This window comes from Thermobia domestica, chromosome 13 (genome assembly GCF_964235325.1).
Source record: "Thermobia domestica chromosome 13, izTheDome1.hap1.1, whole genome shotgun sequence".
Classification (NCBI taxonomy): Eukaryota; Metazoa; Arthropoda; class Insecta; order Zygentoma; family Lepismatidae; genus Thermobia; species Thermobia domestica.
The window spans coordinates 141096931-141113870 of record NC_137466.1 but is presented as its reverse complement, the minus strand read 5'-3'; the positions used below and the strand labels follow the sequence as shown (position 1 = coordinate 141113870).

General features: G+C 32.1%; 1 protein-coding gene across 1 annotated transcript; it reads left to right on the top strand.

The window, feature by feature from the left end:
* Positions 1 to 2233: 2233 nt before the first annotated feature.
* On the top strand, positions 2234 to 12554 carry LOC145667784 (cytochrome P450 3A19-like). The gene is made up of 4 exons (XM_081735222.1): positions 2234 to 2348; positions 4415 to 4636; positions 8265 to 8516; positions 12352 to 12554. Exons 1-4 carry the CDS (start codon positions 2234 to 2236, stop codon positions 12552 to 12554), a joined length of 792 nt encoding a protein of 263 aa, XP_081591348.1.
* The last annotated feature ends 4386 nt before the right edge of the window (positions 12555 to 16940 follow it).

Below are 16940 nucleotides of genomic sequence, written 5' to 3'. Positions count from 1 at the left end.
TGGGAATCTTCTTAATTAATTGGCGGAATTTTGAGGCGAGGTATCTTCTTTATCTGAATTTCATAACTGTTTGTTCATTGATATTTTGGGGAGAAAATATATATATTTTATATATATATTTTATATATATATATATTTGTTTTAATTGTTAAATATAATAAAAATATTACAAAATATAATAAAATAAATCCTCCGTGGTCACACTGGGGTCTGACAGACCCCAGAGAAATTACTTTTAGCTCTGATTTTTTCCTGTTATGTTTTGAAATCTTTCTCATCCACGTAAATTCAATTGGCAACACTGCCTGTTGTTATGGCTGGTACGCAGCGTCTATAACAGAATAGTAAAAACAAAAGAAAATGCAAAAAATATATTTAAAACATTAACTAAGACAAAAAAGTTTCTGGGTTCCATAGGACCCCAGTGTGACTTCCGTGTCACAAAAACAAGTATGACCACGGAGGGTAAATATTTTAAAATTCTCTGTTTTACAAAAATAAAAAATAAAACAAACCGCACCAAAAGTAAAACAATAAAATAAGCCGTATATAAAAAGTAAAAATATAATTCTGTTTTCAAGAAACTTACTTCTAACAAAATTATATTTATGCACTAGTGAACGAATCAGCATAGGGATCGCTTTCTCATAAATCAGTTTATAATATAAGTGAATGATAACGCTCGCAATTTTTTTAGTCATACTTAAATAGAATTCTGTTTATATATATATATAAAAGTAAATTTCTTGAAAACAGAAATATTCGTAACATGATCGTGCAATTTATTTTGCTTGTTACTTTCTTAAAAGAAAACATGTCTTTTAAGAAATATTTATTATCATTATTATTGAAACTGAAACTACATACTCGATTTACTGTCATGTTCCCTTGCATCTAAACAAAAGAGGGGTTAACTTATATTCTGGAGGGAAACCGGAATATGGGGACAGATGATGTAAACTTGGGAGGGCCATGCTTAAGCCGTGACGTTCGTGTACTGTGAATGTGTTAAAAAAAAAGACTAATCATTAAATTGAATTAGATCGATCTGAGTTTAATATTTGTTTTCAAAATTGATGCTATATGACACGAGAACTGCTATTTAAAATAGAGTAAAAAGAACTACCCGGGTCTTTATCCAAGGCAAGTATCTCATTGGAAATCGAGGCCAGGATTACCTGCCTTAACTATAAAAAATCACAACTAACTGTTGAATTTGGAAACCAGAAGATAGGCACTGATGTGATAGATACTAACAACAAGGAGATAACTAAATCAAACTACTACTTGCTTTTCTCTTATAATTCAATTTTATAAAATTATTTATTGCTATGTTATTTTGTCTTTTTTTTCTAATGTAATAAATTGTTATACTTTCTTACAGATACAGATACGATTTTCAACAGAAATTAGGATGTTTCAAGCAGTTGCGATTGTTGCTGTGATCTACCTTCTATATAAATGGTTAACAAAACACCATAAATATTTCAAGAAACGAGGAATGCCATACATCGAACCAATCCCATTGTTTGGAAATGCAGTAAGACTTTTAACTTTACGTACCAGTCCAGGTGAATATATGGCTGATATGTATGTAAAACTCCGTGACAAAGCGTTTGGTGGAATGTTCCTTGGACTTAACCCTACAATACTGATTTGTGACCCGGATTTGGTCAAAGACACTTTGGAAAGGGATTATGAATACTTTCCAGATAGAGCAATGCGACCAGATGATCCAATTTCAAAAAATTTATTATTTTTCTCAATTGGTGATAAATATAAAGAATTGGCTAGAAGATTAAAACCAATATCAGCTCTGAGTAAGATTAAAAATGTTTTTAGATTAATCGATCAGTGTGCACATGAGTTGTCTAACTCTTTAAATGAATATTCACAGAAGGAATTACCAGCCGATATTTATGAAATAATAAATAGGTTTATTTTAGAAATGACGTTCCTAGTTGGTGGTGGAATGAAAGCGAATGGTGATTTTGAGAGATTTCTCAAGCATGCTAGAAGAGCTCAGTCATCATCTGTACGTCGAATAATTGGATTTTACATCGCAGCAGAATGGCCTACATTATTTCGCTACCTTCCTTTTTCATTCATGGAAAATGATTTGGTTAATTTTGTTAGAAAAACAGTATCAAATTTCCATTACGAGAGAAAAAGAAACAATATTATTAGATACGATTTCTATGACTTGGTCATAAATGGAATTGGAAGAGAAGGTATGCAATCTTCCAACACCAAAGGATCTAATGGATTGGTGACGAATAACACAGAAAAGGCAGAGTCAGAAAAGGCACGACAGGAAATAATCACATCTCCTAATAAACCGGACAAAGGTATGTTAACTCTCATATTCGACACATATGTTTTAATTAACTTTAGTCTAATACATGTAGAAACATATAGACAGGAATAGAGAAACATATTCTTTCCAATGTATTGGATATCTTTTTCACTGGTGCTATCGTTTAGAAAGAACTAACCACTCACAAATATGACATGACAATTTTGTATTATTTTAAAACTTACTCCTCTTTTTAGCTTTAAAGGACACGAACATAGGTTGCATGCTGCTATAAAATCATCTGCCTAATCTCAGCAAATAACGTAATACGTCTATGTCTCTATAGAGGTGAATCTATAGAGCTGAAAGGGGTACGTGTCCACTGGATTCAAATAGACCATTTAGACATTAAAGAATCTATCGCAACTGTACTGATAAAACATACCATCTTACAAAATTCACTACTGCCGCTGCATCACTTAACAACATTAAAATATAACTTATCACAAGAACAGATTTGACAGAGGAAAGTGCAAATGAAGTTTCCCTTTCAGGTGTACAGCATTGTGTACGTGGGTCTTGTTTAAGTTCTCCTGTGTTGTTCTACATTCTCATTCCACTGATTCGTTCATAATGCTTCACTTTTATTAATCGACCTTCTCCTTTAGACAAAAGACAAAATTATGGGGCGATAATAAAATATTTCTTTTTCACAAAATATACTTTTGCCCACTATGTAGAAATTCATATATATTATAGAAATTATATTGCTGTACAGCGGCGCAAATCTGTGTTCAACATTGGGGGGATGGATAAGAACGTTCTCACTTTTTTTTAAAGCGATATCAAAATATTTATGAGGATGAAAAACAATGCTGTAAGGGATTAGAGAAACAGAGTTGTCTTCAACATTGGAAGGCGGGCAGATTTGAGGCTTATTCTGTGGGGAAGGGGGAGATGAGGTTCATATTACGGTAGATGAATCTGATTTCTTAGGTGAACCTTTTGTATTATACAGCAAGGGAGATCAGTTTCATTCATCTCACTTTCCTTTGTGGCAGTCGAACACAAATTATCACATCTTTCCCCCAAAAAACACATTTCAAATCAGATTATTGGGAGAACTATCCCTCCCAGTTCCAAGATTGGGGGACGTGTCTGCCTCATCCCCACGGAATTTGCGTCAGTGTTGCAGTACTGAGCTTGAATATTTAACACGAAACAACGAAACGATCATAAGCCGTGCAACCTGGTATGATAATGTGAAACAAACATTACAATTTGAGTAGCTTTAGCACCAGTAAAAGATTATTAATTTCAAAATCATGTACATTTTATAAACACTTCCTAAGTTTCAAGGAATATGCTTCTTGCTAAAATGGTGTATCCTATGATGTATCCTCTCTGTAATTATTCCATTACATATGTCCAGCTTTGCAAATTTTCAGAAATTATTCCTTTTTGCATTATTACAATTCTTACATAAATACATGAATATCCACCTTCGATCACAGATTTACTGAAGTTGATAGGTGTTAGGTTAACAAACTACAATCTTTATTTGCTGTGTTTTATTGCAAAACGGTATTTGAACAGATACGATACATTTGAGTGTTACTTAATTCAGTTTCTTTGAGTTTTAGTAATTTCTTACATGGGAAATTTCTAAAGCAGATCTGTTGTAAGTTTCTGCAAAACAATACATAATATTCTTGCGTCATTATTTGATGGCTTCGTATTTGGTTTTAGTCATCTGTAACACATTTTCAAACGATTTCGATTTAGTCCTACTTTGTGAAATATGAGAGTTTTGTAATGCAGTCCTGCATGATACAAACACGAATTTCATTCTAACTTCCTTCAGAATATGAACTAATATTAAGTGTGGAGATTTTTTAAAAATAAACGGATAATTTTATGACGAGTTTTAAGAACTTTAACAACCTATTTCCACATTCTAAACGATACTGATTTAAAGTGTCGAATAATCATGGGAATAAGCTGTATGTCTGTAATTTAAGCATGCAAAAAATTATATGAATAATGTATATATATTTCCAATTAAGTCTACAAGCTAGTAGTAGATCATGTATTAAACCGGCGTTATTCATATTCCAGAATTGATTGACGACGATGATGTATCATTGACTGTTTCCTTCATCCTTGGAAGTTTCGAAACTAGTGCAAGAACTATGGCGTTTTTGTGTATGGAATTAGCTAGAAATCCAGAAGTTCAACGAAAACTTCATCAAGAAATAGATGCATTTGTACTGAAACACGAAGGAGTTCTCAGCTACGAAAATGTCAGTGAACTGAAATATCTAGATATGGTACTTTCAGGTAAGACATCTACATTGTTACATATGTATATACTAAGTGATTTTTGGTGGATAGATATAATCATCCATATTGTATAGAGACAAAATTTAAATTACATCTTCAACGTTATTACAGTCTGAAGTTCACTTGCCATGGCCTGGCTCTGCCAGCGAAACGTTTCCATAGGGAAGTTGAACCCAAATCATCATCATTATCATTACTGACAGGTGAATTGCTGATGATTAGAAACATACATGCGCCAAAATTCTCAACTTACCTATTGATGGCAAGTTTATGTTTTACTACCGTCCATAATTATAACATTCCACCTCAGGAATTAGTTCTTTCTTAGACAATGATCCTCTGTTTCGTTTAGGGATGGTCATACATTATTCGAAAAACACTATATCGAAAAATGATTTTTTGGAAACGAAATACGAAAAATTTTCTAAAAGCGAAAAACAAGAGATGATGAATGAAAACTTTTCTAAAAGGAAGGATTTTTTTAAATGAGAAAATATAAACATAAACCTTTCAAGAAAATAAGAAACCAAATTATTTGAGAGAAATCAGAAATGCTCATAACTGCCGGAAGTACCTAATACTTTTTTAAGAAGACACTAATTTGCATCCATGTCAATCTTACGTTCCATTTTATGTTAGGTATAATTACAATCACTAAACAACAGCAGTGTTATGATTAACACTATGCTTTCGTAATGATGTAGAATGAAACATTCCGGTAAATATTCATTCGTAATAAAATTGAACAATACTTCTTACTTTGTAAGTAGGATATCTTCCAATTTGCGACTTTGCAATATCCGTCTTATCAGTGTTATCTCAACTGAATTCTTTACACTGAGATCACACTTCCAGAAATTTCATCCATTTTCAAACCTGTCAGCTTGAAATCTGATTTATAAGTGGATGGAATTAACTTTGAAAAATTTACAGCCACATTTAAACTGAATTCACCAATGACGAAAAGAGAATACACAGACACATTAGATGCTAATATTGCACCCCATCTACAATTATATGTTTATATTAGTGATGTATTCCTCTCCGATTTAATGGCTAGTGCATACTTCTTTGGTACACGAGGGTCGGAGTCAACTCCCTAGATAAGAGTAAGATAACGTATTCCACTAATAAACACCGTCGTAAGAAATATAGGGGAAACGATGTGTGCTCTCTAAAGCAGTATTATCTCCAATAGATCATAGATTCCTAGATATGTTTTGCATGTAATAAAACCTTTCTTAAGATTATCTTTCTATATCCCTGGTGAGACCCCTCAGAATTCTGTATTCCATAGCAATATCAGCCTGTCACATATATATAAAAAAATGTGCTTTCAATATTACATGTTTAATAGACCATAATACCCTAGATATGTATTTTACAAAAATAAAAAAAAATATAAAAACTTTTAGAAACTCCTATGTATCCGGTTACCTACTTCATCATACAAAATGAAATGGTGTATTTTTTAGAAAATATAGCATTCTAGCAAATATATGAGAAGCAATGTGAACTCTCTGACCCTTCATGCCCAATATACCATTGCATGAGCAAGCATTCTCAAACTAACGGTACTTAAGATCACGAACCTTTATCTAACTCCGTTTTGACAGCAACCTATAAAAGTAATATTGGTTTTAATAACATGTTTGGTTAGTACTGCTTAACGTTTAAATTTGACATAGATATACAGCTGTGCATAGGATAACAAAGGATTACAGATTAAATTATTTCTTTCCCAATTGTCGATGAAATCACTATAACATTGTTAATTTACCAACTAATACATGACAGCTATTGCGAATGGATGCTTACCGTTGAAATTTCCCAGGCACAGGTAAATCGTTTAACATAGCTTCCGCAATCATACATTGCTGAAGTACTGAAATCACAACACGCTCAGATTTTGGACTAGCATTCAATTTGAATTGCATTTCAATAAACAGTTCTTTCTCAATTTTAATTTTCATTGTGCTATACTCATGTTTGCTCTCAAGTTTCGTTCCTTTTTCAATTTAATTATCTTTTAAAGGATTCTTTATTTTTAAAATATGGTTTGATGCAGTTGACAATAAGTATGCAAATAAAATCATGTCTATTAAAGTGAGTATTTAAAAATAATTTTTGTCACTGAGTGCCATATTCTCAGATGGATCACCAGAGATAGAGAAAAGATTCACTAAAATATTTTAAATTCATTAGTAAGTATTTCCAACGTGTAAAATATGTCTAGGAGGATTCTATAATTTATGCAATGGGTTGCGTTTTTGCGCCCGCGTTCATTTTCTCATATGTAAAAGAACAAGTTTTGTTTTTGGAATAATTTTTGTAGTTCTGGGTTCTAAGAGCGTTACCGGAGATGCAAAAACAAATTCGTTATGAAGTAGGTTGAAGTGGATGTGAAATAATTCCAGGATAGTATAATCTACAGGATACTATGTGGTTTTGAGCTCAAATTGATTTTCGTATATGTAATAGATTTGTAATTTTTCTATAGAATAAATTGCGATGTTCTGTTTTTGAAATAATTTTTGTAGTTCTGTGTTCTAAGAGCGTTACCGGAGATGATAAAACAAATTCGTTATGAAGTAGGTTGAAGTGCATGTGAAATAATTCCAAAATAGTATAATCTACAGGATACTATGTGGTTTTGAGCTCAAATTGATTTTCGTATATGTAATAGATCTGTAATTTTTCTATAGAATAAATTGCGATATTCTGTATTCTGATGACAGTAATCGGAGATATAGAAAGAGACTCAGTAAGAAATAAATCTAGATACGAATAAAATATATCTAGGATTCTGTTTTATTCGATCTGACGTGCTTATTGATTCTCATGTGTGTGTTAAACTAATGTTTCCTATATAGAATGAGTCACTGAGTTGTGTATTCTGAGGACAGTACCCGCAGATCTAGAAAGAGATTTTTCTAAATAGAAGTAAAATTCTGTGAATATTCATGAGAGATAAAAAAGAGATTCATTCAAAAATGTTTCTAAATACGTGTAAACTATTTCTAGAAATTCATGATATATATTCAACAGATGCGGTTTTGAACACAAATCGTTTATCATATATATGATAGACTTGTTGCTGTATTGAGTAAGTTAATGATTTGTGAATTCAGTGAGAAGTCACTGAAGGTATGGAATGAGTTTCATTAAGAAATGTTTCTAAATACATGTAAAATAGGTTAAAGAAGATGAATGATTAATGAAGAGAATTATTGTGAAATAACGTTTTGTGCTTTCTTAGCGGGAATCAAATCCAAGACTGCGTACACTATAGCACACGCGCTTGCCGCAAGAACAATTGAGGGGGTCGGGCTTTAGTCAAATTTTAGAGTTTCGCAAAAACTCTAATAATTCTCTTATGTGTTGCAATATTTCACTGAAATAATGCTACTTGTTCTAACAAGACATTATGAATAAGTAATTATAATTATTACAAAACGTGTCGCACATCGAATCAACCTTAAACAAACACCGCTGGGTCTCTAGGCTACAGAAATCCATTTGCTTGTGTACCAAACCCAGATTAAGTGTTGCATTAATGTAATCTTTTCTACATGTCATGTGTCTGTTTACTCATATTAAAACAAAAATTAAATATTTCTTTCAGAGACCCTAAGAATGTACCCAGCTATAGGATTAACAAATCGAGAATGTGTCAAAGACTACAATGTGCGTGGAACAGACTTCGTTATTAGAAAAGGAACGCATATATATGTTCCTATTAGAGGATTCCATTATGATCCTGTATACTTCCCAAACCCAGAGAAATTTGACCCAGAAAGGTTCACTGAAGAAAATAAGCGAACGAGGCCTTCACGTGCGTTTCTTCCATTCGGTGCTGGTCCTCGAATATGTCCAGGTAAGTCTTACAAATGTTACGTTAAAGTACTAAATTTGTTACTAATGATAACCTAACACGTAAACACCCATATAGTTGTTACACAAATGCAAACATACGGTATCTAATTTTGCATGTAGAAAACTGGATATAGCCAAAATTTAAGTTGTCTTGACCTGTAGGGTGCGAAGCTAGCAAAAAGAAAACTTTGAATGTAGCCGAAATGAAAGAAATGCAGTAATGACGATGAGACTGCATATGTTGCAAAAAGTGGAAGTAAATAAACTAATATTAACCTACCAACCACACGAAGGACAAAAATAACATGATACACCAAGAACAGGGTTGTCATCTGGAACGCAGTGTTGCCAACACAGTAGAAACTTGATGTGTCACAAATAGCAAAAGAAAATAACTGGCACAGCAGAAAAATGCATCAGTAACTCAAAAGACAGTAGTGTAGAAACTGATACTCAGTTAATTCCTGTACTACAACAAAATTATAAAGCCATTTATACAAACCTATAGTTACCATACTTGTCCTTTTCTCTAGTCATTGGCTCAATTAGTCTCACTTTAATCTTTAATAGTCATAATACAATGTCTCTAGCATTAATTTTAATTCACATCGTTTCTTGAGACTGTTAACATCTCATATTTAATGCTAGGTTGCCTACCAAAATACACTATAAGTTTCTGGAGGCAACCATAAATGTAACTGAGAAATGGTTAGTTAGCTTATTTTCTTATATTTTTACTATTGTTGCTATCATTTTATAAGAATCTCAAATCGAGGCTATAGTTTCTAATGTGTACCTATCAGTTATTTTCTGAAATTTAGCTACACCGTACATATGCTTTGATTTGCTTCTAGTACCGTATCATCTGTTTATTCTCAGTGCAACATTTCAATATGATTTCTTTGTTCACTTTCACTTTGTTGTTACGAAGCATACTTGTAACAAATAGTTAAACAGTAGAAATTATCAACATAAAAATGTCAAAAATGTAGAACACAATGTTTATTCTAGGTTCTTTAACTTACATAAAATAGTTTCAACGAGCTATATCACGCAGAAACTCATCTATCCGAACATTCGAAACCTAAAGTATCACCTTCCACATTACAATCATTAATATTATTTGGCCTTTCTTCCTTATACTAATAGTAACAACAATAGAGCATTGCAGCGAAAGATATGAAGAGTTCTGGATTTCTGAGTTGCCGTTGTGTAGAAATAAAATAAAACCTAGAAACTTACTATTACTACTATTATTAATAATAATAATATTGATTGTTAATAAATATTAGTATAATAATGATTGGGTTTCTTAGCAACAGCTCGCCAACAACAAACGGTATTAATAAAATTACAGTTAATAAGTTAAACTGTTTTATTTCACAAATTCAAAGTATTTAAGTAAGTGACATCCGATGTGCCAAAGCATAAGCTTATAATCAATATTTGAGGTGCCTAGTATCAAAATCCGGCACATCCATTTAGCTTAGTTTCGAGTAATCTCGCAAAACATACATTGAAGCTCCATATACACGCGTACAAAGTACTATATTTGAACTACTTTTTAGTATGAAATATTTGAACAAAATTCTGTTTCCATGGATTTTTTTAGATCAAATGTATAACAAGCGATATATAACTCAATTGCTTTAGGTTTTAAAAAAATGAATTTGGCGGCTTTTGATACTGGGCGCCTCATTTATTCCAAGTCCTTCTCATTTATGCTTGTTCAGCAATTGATTCATGTAAGTTTTTATACTCCTCTGTGAACCCTCTATTGCATCGTCAATTTTATAGAATATGCTAATTAATTATTTTATCTCAAATGATATAAGAGAAAAAATAACATATCCGTAAGAAGAACACAATAATAATTTTACATTGGTATAGAAACATCAGTAAATTATTTCAGCAAACTAATTACAAATCTTGCAAGAGACGATATGTTATTAATTTTATATGAACATAGCTATCAACTGAAAAACAATTTTTAATAGCATAATTCTCGTTTTTAAAAATTATTTCAAAATAAAAATGCATACAGTACAGCTAAAGAATTTAGCTGGTTATTACTTCGAATCAGAAGTCAATATATCAATTGAAGGGGTAATTCGGATAAGGGCGTATCGACCTATATCCGGCAAAATGAGATATACGTATTTTCTGCAAATTTTAGCATGTCTGCATGTGTCTAGGTGGTGTTAAGGTAATATCTCTGCTCCGTAGCGGACGCCTATCTCCAAAAATATTGTGTGAATTCGTTGGTTAATTAGATAAAGGCGTTTGTTTTTCTGCTCCCCTGAAAAATTGAAGAATTGCTAGTTACACCCTTGTCCAAATTTACACCTCAATTGAATGTAATCTTTAATAATTCTGGGGGAGTCTCATATACCCCAGGCATCATATCTTTCTCTTTACATTTAAAGGTATTCAATAGATGATTCTTGTTTCTTGTGTACCCTCATAGTTTGGTGTGAGCCATCATTGTCTAAGTAAGATCGAATGTATGATTGATGCGAACTGCATTAATAATTCAATTCATTGTATGAGAACTGTCCAGCCACGTATCTAGCTTATAAAACTGATATTTTATTTAATTATATTTAACATCACAATTTAAAAGCTTTGCATAAATTTATTGAATTAGATAAAGAAATATTTTAGTTCTTGTGGCTGTTTTAAGAGTATAATATTCATCATTTTCGTCAAAGAAATTACGTGCCTTATAGTTCTGATTCTCTTGTTCAGTATGAAGTATTTATACGTTATTACTTTTTTTACTGTCTAGAGGAGTTACAGTAATATCAACACGGACACAACTACATTTAACACATGTAATTTTGTATGAAGACAGGGTCTAATAAGATTAAGAATGCAGTTCGGATTCTTATCTTAATCATAGGGTATTTATACTCTTTCTAACTCAAAATAAGTATTTCTTTTACAGAAACAGAGTTCTTAGCCTAATAAAACTAATAATGACCAATGAATTCTATTAATAAAAAAATATCCTTACAAAAATTACACGATTGATTATAGTAAACGTAATGAGTCATGAAGCTTGACCTAATTCTACTGATTTCACCAGCCAATAGAATGCAAATGTATGTTTCGGTCGACAACCCTCCATCCATGAAATTTTGCCAGTCTCGTCTCTCGTGCTTTCTTAAGAATATCTCCTAAGGGTAAAGTGTTGTCCGATTGCCCCTAAGTTTTGTCATCTTTAGTTTTGTTATTCTTGTTGTCGTCGTTGTTTCATTTTTCGCTGCTATTATTGTTATTGTTAAATTAAAATAATGGCAGCTACCATTCGTGTTATAGTTTTTTAAGTGCTGCTTTCTGTAGCTCTTCCATCATATCTTCAAAGCTTGGCAACATTGTTGATGCATTTCTACTGTTTGACGTTTTCTCAAGTATGGAACCGTAAGGCAGTTCCACGAATCAGACTGAAATTCAATCTATTACCCATGATGCAATCTACTACCCGAAGTCCAACCTATTATATGTGATGCAAATATATATATATATATATATATATATATATATATATATATATATATATATATATATATATATATATATATATGTGTGTGTGTGTGTGTGTGTGTGTGTGTGTAATGAAGTTCACGAAAAGCCTACTTAGCCTAGACAAAATAGAAGCTACATTCATTCTGATACAAGAGTATAAAGCTGTTGAAAAAAATAAGTAACTGAACATGTGTATTGTTTTAAAACGATTATGCAAAACCAACCCCTATATTTAGTATAAAGTTTTTTTTTTTTTTTTTTTTTTTGCATTAAACTAATTTCTATTTGTTTCTTTATTCTTATTTCAGGTATTAAGTTTGCCAATATAGTGATAAAGGTTAATATGATTCACATTCTGAGTCGACATGAGATTCACACGTGCAAAGAAACACCTTCGGAAATTCGTTTAGACCCAAAAGTGTTTTTAACGACTCCAAGGGACAAACTTATTTTGAAGTTCTGTGAAAGAAAAAACGCTCCGACTCTAAGAACATCGATCAGTGTCAAATAAAACCAACAGTTAGTGATACTCTTGCAGCACTAATGAGAATGAGGACATTATTTATATTGAAATATTGAAGTTGTTCATTTGTGCTGGTTGTACAAAGTGGCCTATTTCTATTCTTAATCACTATATGTACTTGGTCCTTGTAATTAAATATAAAGCCAAGTTATACAGGTGACTGACTGAACTGATTTTATTGTAATTTAAGTGTGTAAAATAAAATATACTACATTAAAACTATTCACTATGTATGTTTTACTGCTTAGTAGTTGGTTTTTGGATAGAGAAATTGTTATAAAGTTTTCCAACACGAAAATTAACACCCTTTGGTATAGCCTCAGGTGTTTCCGAAGAGAGTTATACGAAGAAATTTTTAGACTCGAGCGTTAGCAACAAATACAAAATACTTAAAGAATTTGCTTGTTTTCAACAATCTGGAAAATGGTGCTTTGACAGAGAGGAACTCTTTCAGATATTTCAAGAGTAAATGTCGATGTTGATGCCATCTAGTTAGTAGTACTCTACTGAGGTCTCTAATATCTAACCCTCATCTACCTAAGCTTTATGATAAGCTTTGCTTAGCAGTGTCATTTCAGGTTTTGTGTTGAGGAGGCGGCAAAAGTATCCATCAACAAAAATAATTTTCACTTTTGTCATCAGAATATTGCAATGTAATTAATTGAAATATAGTGTATGTACCTGGAATAAATCCACAAGCTTTGCATACATGTTCACACCCTCAATTTGGAAATACCTAATTGCTGAGATATTTTCTGTTTAAGGAATTTAATGGAATTGGTCGTAGGATGGCTACACTGAATTAAACTTTTAGACGTTTTCGAACAAAGTTATAGATAAAATATTTCTTATTCTTGACATCCTAAACACATATCAGAACATTTTCGGTTGTTCTATTCAGTGTACCTAATCTATGATCAATTACGTTAATTAATTTAGATTGACTCAGTTTCGTAATAATGCGTTTCCGGCCAAAGTCAAATACAAACTTTCTTTTTCATGTACTGAAATCCTGGACACGTATGAAAGTTTTCAGTTTCTTCGTGTACAAACTGTAGTTCAAACAGACAATATTATCCTAAACACTTGAACCAGATTTGTATCCTCAATATCAAAAGTGTAATCACATAATCTTGTGAGTATATGACCACAGCTTCGTGTGGGAAGAGCAGAATGAATAGGAATCCGTTATATAGTCTTTATCTTGACCAGGAAATTAAGATTAAAATCATGAAATTTGGGCTCAGCTTCGCAGCATTAGTTCAATATTATCTCTGAAATGATTATTTTCTGATTTTTTCAATTTCGTTTCTCTGACACGTTGAGGTAAGAACCACAATATGAATCACTGATTAGATAATAATTAGATATGTTTATTTTTCAAAATGTCATTGTGTTCTAAAATGTCATTCTTTATTTTGTGTGTTCTAAAACGTTTCGTGCAAATTAGTTTTTAAATTAAACGGAGCAATTAATTTATTCGATTAGAATTGAGAAATTTTAACACGGAGCATTAGAATTGTTGAAATCCTAATAAGGCATAAAAACTATATTCCATCAAAATCTATTATTTTTGCGAAAGCTATCTAAATTACGGGAAGATAGTTAAATAGTATTTCTCAAACATTTTCTTGGAGCGCTTTCCTTAATTGGCTTGATTCATCTTTAAATTCTTGACACATTTTAAACAAAAACAATTGGAATAATTGAGCATACATTTCATTATTATTATTATTATTATTATTATTATTATTATTATTAGTAGTAGTAGTAGTAGTAGTATTAGTATTACTATTATTATTATTATTATTATTATTATTATTATTATTATTATTATTATTATTTAAAAGCGAACACTTACAGTGTAGGGCGGATTTTGTTCCCCTTTTCTTTATTTTGGATGGACTGTAACCCCAAACAATAGGGTTATTTTGGAAGACTGGAGGAAAAGATAGACGCTTTTTTTTTAACAGATTAAATTTTACAAAAGTTTTCGTCAAACAAGCGAACGCGGGCATCCTAATTGACTGGCAGATAGACAGGGAGACGAAAAAGCAGGCTGACGGACAAGAAGACAGGTGGGCGGACAAGTCTAAATGAAGGTTGAGTCAAATTATGGAAGTTTGCTACACTTGTTTCAATTATGTTTTGCACAGCTTCAGTTGTAAACATATCTACCTGACTACGGTGAAGTCGAACATGGGATATTATGTTTGGCATGTCCATATGTGAGTATGCGTGCATTCTGTCCGTCAGTTTCACTGTGAAGTTCGAACATCTGAATCGATTTCAATAAAGGTCTTACCATTTTAATTGTGGTGACAGTCCAGGTAGCATGGGATAGGTGACGTCTCGAAAAGTACTCAATTTCAAACAATACAAAAATGGCCTGCTAACGTTACTTAAGAGAAACAACATATTTTGGCCTGACGTCACATGAGCCGCTTTAAACTTCAGGGAATTTTTTATATTGCATTTTTTATTTCCAAACTACAAACAAATTTAATGGAATACTGAAAGGAAAGTAAAAAAATTAAAAAATAGTTACTGTATATAAAAATAACGTGGCAATAAGATCTATTATACTAGATTTAAATACACAAAAATAATTTGTAATGCTCTACCACTTTAAATGTTTTAGCTTTGTATATCAGCAGTTACATTATTTGACCAGAAACATTAGAGACCGAACTACTACATCAATTCAAATAAAACCACGCACATATTGAGAATATTTAAACTAGAATTTTATAGTTACAGCTATACCTTCTCTCTATTTTCAAAACTTGACTCCCAGTGCCCAGTGACTCCCAGTGCAGTGTTGTATTGGTGCCTATGTATTTCTCCCACTCTTAACACTTCACAATTGAAAATTTGTCAGCAAACGTATTATAAATGAAGTGAATCTCCATGCTATTATACTATAGTTACAAATATAACACTTTCTGCACCAAAACGCTTCTAATCCCCTTTAAAAAGGGCGTATCCTACTACATCGTTTGCATTGTTCCTACTATTTATACTGTAGATATTATCAATTGGTCACCACATAGCATTGCTACAACTATTTTCATCTTAATGCTGCAAAAATCTACTATATGGCGTATTTACTGTTTCCTATTTTTTCACAAGGAAAATGCTTTCATAATGATCGAAACTATGTAATACAACTAAAATACCTTAAATATAAATGGACTTAACAATGTTCCAAGTAGTAGAACTACAATCACACAGCTTCGATGCATCCTGATACTTTTGTCGATGGCTTCTATGCATTGCTAAACTGCTGTCATATGTGAAAGGTTAACTTCCTTCCTGTGGAACCTTTTCGTGAGAAAGATTAAACAACATCATTTTTGAAAAAAAAAACTGTAAATTATTCGGGATCAAGGTTCTCCCACCAAAAATTGAATTCGGAAACCAGTATTAAAGGCGCGCGCGTGAGCCACCGGAAAGAGCTCACAGATTTCAGTGTTTAGTGATTTAAAATTATCATGAAATGCATTCAAACTTTTACTAACAGAAAGCAAAACAAAACCGTAATGCGCGATTTGAAACTGTGCAACGTATTTTTCCAAGAACTCGAGGTCATTACAGTTTTTAAGAAATAAAGTTGATTATATTTGTTCCCTCAGAAAGGTCCCACAGGAAGGTAGGAACTTTCACATATAATTCTAGTCCAGTTATGCGGAAGACATAGTAAGCGGAAGACAAGGGCAAGGTTTTAGCGCACACAGAAAATGTATGATTGTAATTATACTGCTTCGGAATACGAAGCGAATCTCTCTATATTTGAGTTACATTGAAAGCGCTTACGATCATACTTATGCGTTGGACTTACGGTCCATCATTATGAATTATGACACAATGGTACAGAAGCTGTAAAATCCTGAGGGGTTGGGAAAGATTCTCCAATTTAATATTTTTTGGAATAAAATTCCTCTTCTAGTTACTTGGTTAATAACTATTGTCAGAAGTTTGCCAATTAATTACAACAATTAATTTATATGTAAATAACATGTATTTCATATTCAATTAATGAATGAACTAGGGGTTAGCAGTACCCCTAATCTTACATCTTTATAAATACAAATAGTGATCTATTTTGTAACCGAATCACCGTAAAACGACTAAACCGTTAGAAATAAACTTTCAGATATAGTTATCGACTACATTCAACTGCGATTAAATAAAGTATTCCAAGGAGGATAGGGTGCTTGAAAATGTATACCAAAAGTAGAGTATCTTATGAATTTTTATTTTTATATTTTTCACTGGCATCCGTACCAGTTGGTCAACGGTGGTTCAAACCCGCAACAATATATAATTTCAGTTGTTTGTATGCAGAGCATATTATGGTAGATGTTTATGTTT

What these genes read in the sequence shown, in the direction of transcription:
- LOC145667784 (XM_081735222.1), top strand. Translation starts at nt 2,234, where the DNA reads ATGCAATCTTCCAACACCAAAGGATCTAATGGATTGGTGACGAATAAC. An exon ending in TCCTAATAAACCGGACAAAG is followed by an intron (nt 2,349 to 4,414) that starts GTATGTTAACTC and finishes TTCATATTCCAG; the next exon opens with AATTGATTGACGACGATGAT. An exon ending in TCTAGATATGGTACTTTCAG is followed by an intron (nt 4,637 to 8,264) that starts GTAAGACATCTA and finishes TATTTCTTTCAG; the next exon opens with AGACCCTAAGAATGTACCCA.